This window comes from Medicago sativa, chromosome 6, assembly GCF_051527215.1.
Source record: "Medicago sativa cultivar Bolivia chromosome 6, Bolivia_mono, whole genome shotgun sequence".
NCBI lineage: Eukaryota > Viridiplantae > Streptophyta > Magnoliopsida > Fabales > Fabaceae > Medicago > Medicago sativa.
The window spans coordinates 84,661,043-84,673,730 of record NC_140754.1 but is presented as its reverse complement, the minus strand read 5'-3'; the positions used below and the strand labels follow the sequence as shown (position 1 = coordinate 84,673,730).

Below are 12,688 nucleotides of genomic sequence, written 5' to 3'. Positions count from 1 at the left end.
GGGTAATTCTTGGTTGACATCATTATCCACGTCAACGTTGACTAATAGTTCTTTAATAGAAGGATCAAGTTGGAAAAAATTAATAGTACTGGATTTGATTATAATTTTTTTTAACTAAAAAGATATATTTAAAAAATTTCAAATAGTTTAAGGACTTTTAAATAAATCAAATATTTTGATTTCTTTTCTTATACTAATAATAAATTAAACTTTTTATAAAGATAGTCACAATTTTTCTTTATCAATTTTTTTATATAAGTCAGAAATGTGTAAAATTAAGGACCCGTTTGAATTGAGCTTATTTTCAAGATTATGCAAAATAGCTTATGTAAATAAATAAACTTTTATTTATTATTTATGAGCTTGTTAAGGTAGTTAATGAAAAAATAACTTATGAAGATAATTTTTTTGTTAGTGAGAACTTATAAATTAATATAAAAACTTATTTATTTGCATAAGCTATGTTTCATAAACTCAAAATAAGTTCAACTCAAACGGGACCTAAGTATATTTTTTAATTTGGGTGCAATGTAATAAAGTGGCAAAATTAAGTAAAATTATTAGATTGTATTTTTTTTTCTTTCGAAAGGGAATAAAAAAGTCTCCATCGTAAAACAAAACCCTAACAACCCGTAGTGGCAGCTTGTTCACCTTCAAAGCAATGAACAATAATCACAGGCGAACAAGCTCTTCTCATCTTGAATTGATGGAGAAGAAGAAATCAGTGGTTGCTGCGACGAATGAAAAGGTGAGCACCGCATACATATCTGATGATATTGCCTTCTCCATTCTATCAAAATTGCCTCTTAAATCTTTGAAGCGTTTTGAGTGTGTTCGCAAATCATGGTCCCTCTTATCTGAAAACCATCACTTCATGGACATGTTCCGCAACAATTTCTTATCCAATTCTCATCGTGAAGGTGCATCTCTCCTACTCTTTGATATTGAACACTATAAAGAAGTTTTGTATTATGTTTCAGGTGAGAGGTTCAAGAATAAAATTAAATTAGATTTTTCAAATTCATTTAAAAAATATCTTTATTTTGATATTTTTGGTAGTATTAATGGTACACTTTGTCTCCATCAAAATGAATATAAATATATTAGCAAAATTGTATTGTGTAACCCAACTACCCAAATAATCAAACATCTTCCACCTAGTAAGGTTGAGTTGGAGAATTCTTTTGATATTTCTGCTCCATCCCGTCTTCATGGATTTGGTTATAACCATGTTACAAACGACTATAATGTCATTCAGCATATAAAAGTTTGTATAGAAGAAAAACCATCATATGAATACGCTGGTGACTTCAAAGATATTGTATCTTACTGGTTTGGAGATATTAATCCAGTGTCAAAATGGGAGATATATAGTCTAAGGAATAACTCGTGGAGAGAACTTGATGTTGACATGCCGTCTTCTGTGGACTGTTCTGAAGGCACCCAAGTCTACATGGATGGTGTGTGTCATTGGATGTGTGAAAAACATGAAGATAACCCCATTGGACCATGTTTGGTATCTTTTTACTTGAGCAATGAAGTGTCTTTCACAACACCCTTACCCTCCGATGTAGATGATTGTTTTGATTTTAAAGAAAATTGGATAAACTTGGCGGTGTTAAATGGGTCCATAGCATTGATCTCATATCATGAAGATACGAATGCTTTTCGTGTATCAATTTTGGGTCAACTTGGTTTCAAAGAATCGTGGATCAAACTGTTCATGGTTGGACCGTTGCCTTATGTTGAGCGTCCTATTGGAATGGGGACAAAGGGTGAAATATTCTTCATAAGAAAAGATAATGAAGTGGCTTGGTTTGATTTGAGTACTCAAATGATTGAGGAGCTTGGCTATATAATAGAGAATCTTCATTGTAGGATAATAATAAATTACAAGGAAAGCATTGCTCCATTTGAGGAATAAGTAGTTTATTTTTTTTGTTGTTTTTCACAAAGAAGTGTATGATTGTGATTGTTGGGATATCGCAATTATTGTCAAGTAAACTAAGATACTAGTTGATCTTGCTTTTGCATTTTTATTTTTAATGTTTACTCTCATTTTATCTGCAACCTTATCTGGCTTCTATATTATTAAATGAATGATCATTTGCCTTTAGTTTTATGTAGAAATAACTCATATATGGAAAACTTTATATTCGAATGAGCAACAGAAGAGTTTTGGTAGAAATAAAAGTTAGAGTTTTGGTAGAAACCACCTGGTTTCTCGTTCACTCGTTATGACACAACATGGTGGAGAGACGGAAGAAATCGGCACGAAAGTAGTGCAGGATTAAACTGCTATGGTTGCAGGGACTCTCTCCTTCTCTCCCTTCCTCTCGTTGCTGGTTCCATTTATTAATCATTGTTGCAACTATTTTTTATTGTATCTTTCTTCATCTTATTTTCCAATCTTATGCTATTATATTTACTACTTGATTTCTTAAATTGTTAGCTTAATGATGAAAAGGCAAGGGTTGTTGTTAAGGTGCTTAATGATTAAGGTGGTGAATGATTGTGGAAATATAAAACATGTGGTTGAACAGAATTGAATGTTAGTTAGAATTGAGAAACATTGAAGTGATGGGATGGCACTGGAATGCTGAGATTTCAGTATCTTTATAAGCACTACTGATGCTTCTTTACTGTGCATTTCACTACTAGAAAATATAAGATTGGATAAATGCCTAAATCCCCTGCCACCAATACAGATTAAGCCCCTTGTATATTTAGGTTTTGTCCCTTGTAAACATTTTTTCGGACACCCTCTTTGCTTAGTTCAAAACCATAACACTTTTGGTCTTTGACGTAACCTTCTTTTAAAAATATGTCGACTTGGTATTTATCATTTTAAACGTTAATTAAAGCTTAATTTTTTTTCATAATAGAATTCCAACTAAGGACAGTCTTGGATCAAGAGGGATAAACTTCAATTTGTCAGCGTACTGTATTGGTGGTTTTGGAAACCTTGAAACCGTAGATTATCTCTTTTTTAATCGTCCTATGTTATCGGTTGTATGGAGCGAGTCTTTGAAGTGGCTGGATTTTTCGTGCGCCTTCACAAATGGGGGGCCCGAGCACCTCATTCATTTCAACTAGCTCTTGGTGGCAAACAGACCAAGAGAGAAGTTGGCAGTAGTACGGTTTTCCAAAATTTTGGTAGTCTTTGAAGTAGGAATATCTTTTGAGAATCCTTAAATCTAAGTCAAAAGGCTTTATTTATACATTAAATCCGTAGCTTGAGAATCCTTTGAGTTGCTTGAGGATTAGATAGTGGAGATCATGTTTTTTGTTTTGTTTTGTTCTTCTCTGCTGATTTATCGGAGCAGATCTGGTAGTGATACTGGTGTGGCAGAATCTGCTTTAGCTTCCTGCATAATATGTGGTTCTGTGCTTGAGAGTCCGTTTTGTTGTCCTGCATATTCTGTGGATCTGGCACTGATCCTGGCATTGCAGAATTCGTTTTGTTTTGCTCTGGAAGGTTTGTTAGCATTTTTATTGGTGTGATTTTCTGCATAATTTTGTGAGCAAGTTTTTGCAGATTGGTTTGGTATCATGTTGTCTTTTCCTACTACTGTTGGATTGTTAGTGCGGGTGAAGCTTATTTATTTCTTTTTCTGTCGTATCATAGCATTTCTATTAGTGAATCATTTTGGTTGTAAGCAGTGTATCAGATATTTGTTTTACACATTCTTGGCACAGCCGTTGGCATAATGGCAGCCAAGTCAGCCGAGTGCTTTTATAATTTGTATTGTTTGCGTTGTGCTATCCAAGAGTGAACTTATTAGTTTTTGTATGTATTATCCACTACTCGCTTAATGTCTAAAACCATGTGCCCAAATATGGAGTGTATCAGGTTGGAAAACCATTGATTCTATATAAGACTAGACTGGTTCTCTATTTGAATAATTTACTAAAGAATAAAATTGTGATTATTGAACATGATTACCATTTAACAAAGAAAAGAAACAAAGACACAAAAATGCCCTGAGGAATCCAAATATCTTGTATAGAATAAGTGAAATTCAGCAAGTAATTGGAACACTTGACATCCATAATAATGCAACAAAGGTACAAAATATGAGAGTTAATCAAAAGAGTATTATTCTTGCTGCCAAAATGTGATAAAATACTGCTATAACATCTTACAACAAACAAATCTCATGATTAATGAGCTCACAAAGAAGTCTACGTAAAACGACGACTCTTGAACACCATGTTAAAGTCAGGTGCCTACCCTTTTGATCAGGTAAAATGATCCTCAAAGATCGAAACGTTTAAAGTACACAGATCAAAGTAAGAATCAAAAGTAAAAGAGTGAATGTAACAAAAAAGGATGACAGACCCCTGCACATTAAAAAGCAAAGGATCTGTGATGCCTAAGCAGCACTTTCTCATGCTTTGCCCTTCAAATTCTTCCACTGAAAAGAACGGTATAAAGAACATAATTGAGTGATGAGGAAACTACATTGAAAGACTGGTGATGTGAATCGGGGGATTCTTGCGGCCATTTTGTCCAAGACCTCATGTGAACTCTGAGATTTCAAAATAAACTAGCAGTCTTGTGCGAATTTACTAAAGCTGATAAGATTCTTTATAAGAAAGGAGACATGAAGAAGATAAATAGATTTCAACTAAGCTGTCAAGCTTGAATAGGCGCAGTTTTTTAATTTCGATTTGGAATGCAAAAGAAAATGATACTATGATTATGAGTTGAACTCTCTAGACCATCACCTACTATCACTGACACAGATTGTCAGTTATGGCAGCTTTGATCTCATTATGGCTGCATGAATTGTACTCTTGCTCACTCATATTTTGTTGCATTAATATGCAGAGAATCACAAAGAAATAGAATAACGTTGTGATTACTGATAGAATGCTGGCTAGGCTGTTATCTTCAACAAATCACAGCGAAAAACATACGACATAAACTTCAAATAGAACAAATAACAATCAAACCTTAATCTTTTGGAAAATTCATAGCTCAACACCTTGAAGAAGCTTGTTTCCAGAAGTGATCAAAGGCTGATTTCAGGCTCATCACTGCATTCTAGAAATGCATGGTGAAATTTATGTAGAACTTCTTAGACCAGTTATGCATAGCAGGATTTTGCTCGATTGAACATGAGACATTCATCAACAAAGAACTAGTGGGAAATACGAATGACTTGTGTTGATTGGATTTCCAGTATCATAAGAGAAAGTTTTTGAGCAATCTGTAATAGTCTACTTTTGAGCACTTATGTATGAAATTCAAAAAAACAATGCAACACCCAACATTAATTCTTTTCATATAGAAATCAAATCAGTTTGCAAATGGAAATAGACTAAACATTAAAAACAAAATTGGTAAAGCAAGGTCAAATGATTTCATAATTTAATTGACAATAATAGTGAAATGCACAATTGACAAGCCAGTTTGCATAAAATGTAATATCTCAACAACCACAATCATATACCTCTTGGTGAAAACAAGAAAAACAATTAACTACTTGTTCCTCCAATTGGAAGAATGTTTCCCTTGTATATTATTATTCGAGTAGAAGGACCCCTTGCTTTATAACCAAGTTCCTCAATCATTTGGGTACTTAGATCAAACCAGACTAATTCTTCGTCTTTTCTTTGAAAGAATATTTCCCCTTTCGTCCCAACTCCGACAGGACGTTTAATGCAAGACAATGGTCCAACAATAAAGAGTTTGGTCCATGATTCTTTCATACCTAATCCACCCAAAATTGATATGTGAAAAGTAGTAGTTTGTTCATGATATGAGATCAATGCAATGAAATCATTTATCACTGCCAAGTTTATCCACAATGCTTCAACTTCAAAACAATCATCTAAGTCTGAGGGTATGGGTGTTACTAAGAACACCTCATTACTCAAGTAAAATGACACCAAACATGGTCCATCAGGATTTTCTTCTTCATCTTTTTCAGACAACCAATGACACACTCCACCCAGGTATACTTGGGTTCCCTCAGTACAGTCTGAAGAAGACGGCATGCTAACATCAAGTTTCCTCCACAAGTTATTTCTTAGACTATATATCTCCCATATAGGTCCTAAGGATATTTCTCCCGACCAATATAGAGACATTATCTCTTCTACGTAACCAGGGTATACCAGTGATGGCACTATATTAAAACGTACATATCGAATGACTTTAATGTCATTTATAACATGGTCATAACCAAATCCATGAACATCGGAAATAATACGAACATCAACAAAATCCTTAGCATCATTTGGGATAAACCACTTAATTGAATCGATGTTGTAAGAAGGAAGAATCTTGATTGCCTGGGTTTCTGGCATCAACAATATAATTTTGCCCGAATGATCATACTCATAGAGACAAAGTATACCATTAATACTACCAAAACCAAAAATACAAAAATTGTATAGGTTTGCGAATGGATTTAAGAATTCTAATTTCACCCTATTCTCAAACCTCTCACCAGAAAGAGAATAAAAACCATCTTCATAATAGGGTTCATTCAACTGTAAGAGTATAGATGCTCCGTCGTAATAAGAACCACATGGAAAATTAGATAAGAAATTGTTGCGGAACATGTTCATGAAATGAGTATTTTCAAATAAGAGATACCAAGATTTACGAACGCATCCAAATCGCTTCAAAGATTTAAGAGGCAATTTCGATAGAATGGATAAGGCAATATCATCGAGTATATAGTTTCTCACCTTTCCCTTTGTAGCAAACACAGTTTTCTTATCCATTGCAAATCGTGATCGGTGATCTGCGAATTCACCCGTACACACGTAATTTCCACTCTCCTTTGTCTCACTCAAAATGAATTAGTTTCGAGAGCAGTAGTAACCCTAGCAAATTTACTGGTGTTTTTGATAGAGTAATTAAACACGCTACCCTAACTTTAGAAGGGGAAGAAAAGGCATTGACACCATTAATTATAATTTTTTCTCTCTTCTATTAAAAATGATTTTCTTTAAAAAATAATCAAAATAGGTATTATAAAATTTATTTTTTAAGAAAACTAATTTTGAGAATACCAGTATTACGAATTTTAACCTTGACAAATAATAAAAATATCAAATCAAATTGAATCGTAATTAAAAAAAAATAGTACGTCAAAAAATATAATAATCCATCAAATTATCATGATCCAAAATAGTTTTATTATTTCTTTAGCCGGGCTTGGGACTGGCCTTGGTAGGATTGATCCATGATTATTATTAATAATTTATTTTTTAAATAATTTTTATAAAAAATTCAAAAACCTCAAATTTTATTTTTGAAGGGAAAAACAAATATATTAAAACATAGTACAAAGGTATTCTATCTCATCTAAGAAAGGAAGATGGTATGGAAAAGTTTCCAAAACACAATCACTTGACATCTTGTCTGTACTAAACATTTATTTTCCAAGCCTTCAAAGGGAGCAAAGAACTATGTCAAAAAATTGGTTCCATTCCATCATTGGCTTTATACTTAAACTTTTCATAAATTTATAGCTATATTTACACACACATGCACAATATTTCACTACATGTATATGTCAACATTAAGCTTAGACACAGTGTCAGCAACAATTTCCAAGAACTCAACATTTCAGTCCCAGCCCTTCAATATTGCTATAACATGTTATAGTTACCAAACATGGTCATTGCCATAGTGAAAACTACATTATTTTAAAAGCATATGAGAGTTAGCAAGAGTACTGTTCATGCAGCCAGAATGTGATCAATATTGCTATAGCATGTTATAGTTACCAAACAAATTATTGTGCAGTACAAATTGTGAGAAGCATTACTTAGAACAACTTGGATCATATTGGTTGGATCTATAATACAGAAAAGAAAAGGCCGCCTGCGTGTGCATGCTTGATGACACGCTGTCATTACGTAATTTTTAGGACTTATTTTGACATTTTGATAGAGTTCTAAGCAACATTAAGTGTCCAGGAGCAGTTAAAAGCATCAAATATGGAAGAACTGGAAGAAGCCAATCGTACTGCGATTTGCTAATCGCAATACGATTTCTTGAAGTCAGAGAGCATGTTTTTTTGAGGAGTTGGATCGCAATACGATCCATACCATCGTGATACGATTTCAAGAAGGGCTTTAAAGGAAATTAGGGTTCAAAGAGGCCATCGTGGTACGATTTCTAAATCGTGGTGCGATTTTGGGCGATCCAGAAGTTGCCTATTTAAGCTGAAGTCACTCTCAAACATAGGGATGACGATTTTGGAGAGCTAAAGTGCGATTTTAACACCCAGAAGGCTGCAGCGGAGAGGATTTCATCATCTCTAACCCAGTTTATGTATGTTTTAATTCTTTCATTGATTATGCTATTTGTAAACTCAATTATGAGTAGCTAAATCTCTTAGAGATTAGGTCGGAGATGAACCTATGTAACCCTAATTGATATTATGTTGCTGTGAAACTCTATTGTTTATTAATGAATTTCTAGTCTTTATTCAATTCAATTGTTCTTAATGCTTTTTATATCCTGATCAAATATAAACATGATTTTGTGAGATCGAATGACTACTGACCATAGCTTTCGACTTAGACCTAATTGAATTGTTCTAATAAACATGGTTAGTCTAGGAATGGATAATCGTTTGTTAGTGATATTAGGTTAACGTTCATAAAACCTTCAAGGATTATTAGACCACCTAAGGAATTAGGGGCTGTAGTTTAAGAAGAGGGTCCTAACTCAAGGGATTGATTAGGGCTAATTTGTTAACTATCGTGAAACTAGAAAATCATTAGTAACAATAGGTGCAGTAACCAATTAGGGGAAACATAGAGGATTCGAAGACCTGATCTCATCTCTCTCCATAATTTCTTAATCAAATCTTATTCTTTTACTTGATTTCATAAAATCAAACCCAATCTGCTGCCTAGTGGCAAACAAAAATAAACTTTTATACATCCTATTTTTATAACGTGATTGAATTATTGAAGTTAAAAACAGTCCTCGTGGGATCGATATTTTTACTACTTCGATAGTATTTGGTGCACTTGCCAGAGATCTATCAAGTTTTTGGCGCCGTTGCCGGGGACTGTTGAATTATTTCAACAAGGCAATTACGTTATAATTTAGGTTTTTTTTTTTTTTTTGCAATTTAATTTTCTGTTTTTAATTTTTATTTTTCTGTTTTCATATTCACTTGATTACTTTGCGTTGTGCAGTGCTACTAAGGTATTTTGCTGTTTATGCGAGGTAAACAGAGCTCAGACGACTTAGAGTACGATCCGGAAATTGAAAGGACTGCTAGAGCACTTCGGAAAGCTATCCGGTCACAAAGGTTAGCTCAGTCCGTTCCACCGGGTGTTCGAGAACAAATACCGGAACAACTCTCAAGTGAATCTGAAACAGTCTCTTCTCCTAAATCTGCAACTATGGAAGGAGAAGGAGTTGTACCACCGAGACCTAAGCTAGGAGACTACGGGTTAGCCACTCATCGCGGTCAACTGACCCACACTTTTCAACCAGATAACCCCGTAGCTTTCGACATCAAGACAACTGTCCTCAACGGTTTGAGGGACAAGCAATTCGATGGGACTGAAGCTATGAGTCCTCATGAACACTTGAGCCGTTTTGCTGAAACCTGCGAGTTTTGTGTGCAACCAGCCACCGTGACTGAAGCACAAAAGAAGCTAAGGCTATTTCCTTTCACCTTGACGGGAAGAGCAAAAGATTGGTTGCTAACAATACCAAACGGGACTGTCCAAACATGGGAAGAGTTAGAGCTGAAGTTCTTGGAGAAATATTTCCCTATGTCTAAATATTGGTAAAAGAAGATGGAGATCTCTAACTTCAAGCAAGGAGAAGGTGAATCATTGTATGATGCTTGGGAGCGATTCAATTTGCTTCTTAAGAGGTGCCCTAATCATGAGTTCACCGAGAAACAATACCTCCAAATCTTCACTGAGGGGGTAACACCAAACACAAGAATGTTCTTAGATGCTTCCGCGGGAGGTAGTCTCAAGAGCAAAACTGATCATGAAGTTCAAGCTCTAATTGAAAACATGGCTGGCAATGAGTATCGTGATCAAGCTAAAAAGAAAGAAAGAGGAGTGTTTGGGGTGAGTGAACAAACTGCTATCCTTGCTAACCAAGCAGCTATGAACAAACAAATCGAAGCTCTAACCAAGGAGTTTCAAGGCTTCACTTTGGCTCATAAGCAACAACAAGTAGCTGCAATCAAGTGTGACTTATGTGGTGAAGAACATCCCAATGGTGAATGTGTTCCAGAAGGGTCAAATGAAGAAGCTAACTTCATGGGGGGTTATCAAAGGCAGAATCAATACTACAATTCAGGCATTAATAAGCATCCAAATCTAAGCTACTCAAATAACAATGCTTTGAACTCTCAGATGCTCACTCCTCCTCAACAACAACAAAGGAAGCCATCAGCTCATGAGGAAACCATGATGAACTTCATGAAGATGACTCAAGGCAACTTTGAAGAGATGAAGAAGAGTCAAGAAGCTGAAAGAAAGAACAATGAAGCTTCTAGGAAGATGCTTGAAACTCAACTGGGGCAATTAGCTAAGCAATTGGCTGAACAAAGTAAAGGCGGATTCTCAGGTAACACTAAAGATAACCCTAAGAATGAGTCTTGTAATGCTATTGAATTGAGGAGCAAAAAGGTTTTGACACCTTTAGTTCCAAAAGCTCCAAAGAAGGTTGATGCAGTAGTTGAGGTAGAGGAGGATGATGTAGTTGAAAAAAGTGATGAGGGCGTAGTTGAAAAAGAAAATGATCAGGGAGTAGTTGAAAATGAAAGGAAGAAAAAAATAGAGGGAGAAAAAAGTGAGAAGTTAATTGATGAAGATTCGATCTTGAGGAAGTCGAAGAGTCAAATATTGAAGGATGGAGACAAACCACAAGTTATTCCATCATATGTGAAGCTTCCATACCCTCACCTTTCAAAGAAGAAAGAAAAGGATGAAGGGCAATTCAAGAAGTTCATGCAACTTTTCTCACAACTACAGGTGAACATTCCTTTCGGTGAAGCTCTTGATCAAATGCCGTTGTATGCTAAGTTCATGAAAGACTTGTTAACCAAACGAAGGAAGCCTAAGGATGATGAGAACATAGCACTTTCTGAAAATTGTAGTGCTATTCTTCAAAAGAAGCTGCCACCTAAGTTGAAGGATCCTGGTGCCTTTACTATCCCTTGTTCAATTGGACCGGTAGACATTGGAAGAGCTTTTTGTGACTTGGGAGCAAGTATAAATCTGATGCCTCTTTCAATGATGAAGAAGCTTAAGTGTGGGGAACCAAAACCAACGAGAATGACCATTACTTTAGCTGATTGGTCAATCTCTTATCCCTTCGGTATACTTGAAGATGTGCTAGTCAAGGTTAATGACTTGGTGTTCCCAGCAGATTTTGTGATCTTAGATATGGCTGAAGATGAAGATATGCCACTCATTCTAGGAAGACCTTTCCTTGCAACTGGGCGTGCTTTGATTGATATTGAGAAAGGAGAGCTAATGTTGAGATTCCATAAGGAGCAAGTAGTGTTTAATATATTTGAGGCCATGAAGCACAAAGATGAAAATCCCAAGTGTTACCGGATTGACATTGTTGAAGAAATAGTTAAAGATGACTCTTGTGAACATCAACCAACACACCCTCTTGAACGTGCAATTGTGAATTCTATAGCAAAAGGTGAAGATGATGAAGATCTTGAAGTAAGTGATTGTGTGAAGCAACTAGCAGCAAGCAAGCAAGAGTTGGGTCCGGTAAAAATAGAAGAATTAATGGGTAAGCACTCTATGGATGCTCCTATTTTGAGTGGAGAAGGAGAGAAAAATCCAGAATTAAAAGAACTCCCTTCTCACTTGAAATATGTTTTTCTCACTAAGGATGCCTCTAAACCAGTAATCATCAGCAATACCTTGACACCTTTGGAAGAAGAAAAATTAATGAGGGTGTTAAGAGACAATCAAGGAGCTTTGGGGTGGAACATTTCTGATTTAAAGGGTATTAGTCCAGCTTATTGCATGCATAAAATACACATGGAGGCTGAATACAAATCGGTGGTTCAACCTCAAAGGAGACTTAACCCAACAATGAAGGAAGTGGTAAAGAAAGAGGTGCTGAAGTTACTAGATGCAGGTATGATCTACCTTATCTCAGATAGCTCATGGGTAAGTCCAGTTCATGTGGTACCCAAGAAAGGAGGAATGACGATGGTAGCAAATGAAAAAAATGAATTGATACCTACCCGCACCGTCACTGGTTGGAGAATGTGTATAGACTACCGGAGGTTGAATACCGCAACAAGAAAGGACCACTTTCCATTACCATTCATGGATCAAATGATTGAGAGATTGGCTGGCCAAGCTTTCTATTGCTTCTTGGATGGGTATTCAGGGTATAATCAAATTGCAGTAGCTCCGGAGGATCAAGAAAAGACTGCCTTCACTTGTCCATTTGGAGTGTTTGCTTATCGAAGGATGCCCTTTGGGCTGTGTAATGCGCCGGCAACCTTTCAAAGGTGTATGCTTTCCATCTTCTCTGATATGATAGAGAAGAACATTGAGGTATTTATGGACGACTTTTCTGTTTTTGGTAAGTCTTTTGATCAATGCTTGTTCCATTTAAATGCGGTACTTAAAAGATGCACCGAAACTAACCTTGTTTTGAATTGGGAAAAATGTCACTTTATGGTAACTGAAGGTA

The 12,688-nt window shown here is 35.6% G+C and overlaps 2 protein-coding genes across 2 annotated transcripts; one reads left to right on the top strand and one right to left on the bottom strand.

The window, feature by feature from the left end:
• The first annotated feature begins 655 nt into the window (after nt 1-655).
• Nucleotides 656-2,039, top strand: LOC146917568 (F-box/kelch-repeat protein At3g23880-like). Its single transcript, XM_085717284.1, has one exon. It carries the CDS (start codon nt 662-664, stop codon nt 1,922-1,924), a length of 1,263 nt encoding a protein of 420 aa, XP_085573410.1. The 5' UTR covers nt 656-661; the 3' UTR covers nt 1,925-2,039.
• Nucleotides 2,040-5,402: 3,363 nt separating this feature from the next.
• On the bottom strand, nt 5,403-6,851 carry LOC146917567 (F-box/kelch-repeat protein At3g06240-like). Its single transcript, XM_085717283.1, has one exon. It carries the CDS (start codon nt 6,739-6,741, stop codon nt 5,485-5,487), a length of 1,257 nt encoding a protein of 418 aa, XP_085573409.1. The 5' UTR covers nt 6,742-6,851; the 3' UTR covers nt 5,403-5,484.
• Between the last annotated feature and the right edge of the window lie 5,837 nt (nt 6,852-12,688).

Bases quoted from the DNA above. Each gene is read 5' to 3' on its own strand.
- LOC146917568 (XM_085717284.1), top strand. From the start codon at position 662: ATGAACAATAATCACAGGCGAACAAGCTCTTCTCATCTTGAATTGATG.
- LOC146917567 (XM_085717283.1), bottom strand. From the start codon at position 6,741: ATGGATAAGAAAACTGTGTTTGCTACAAAGGGAAAGGTGAGAAACTAT.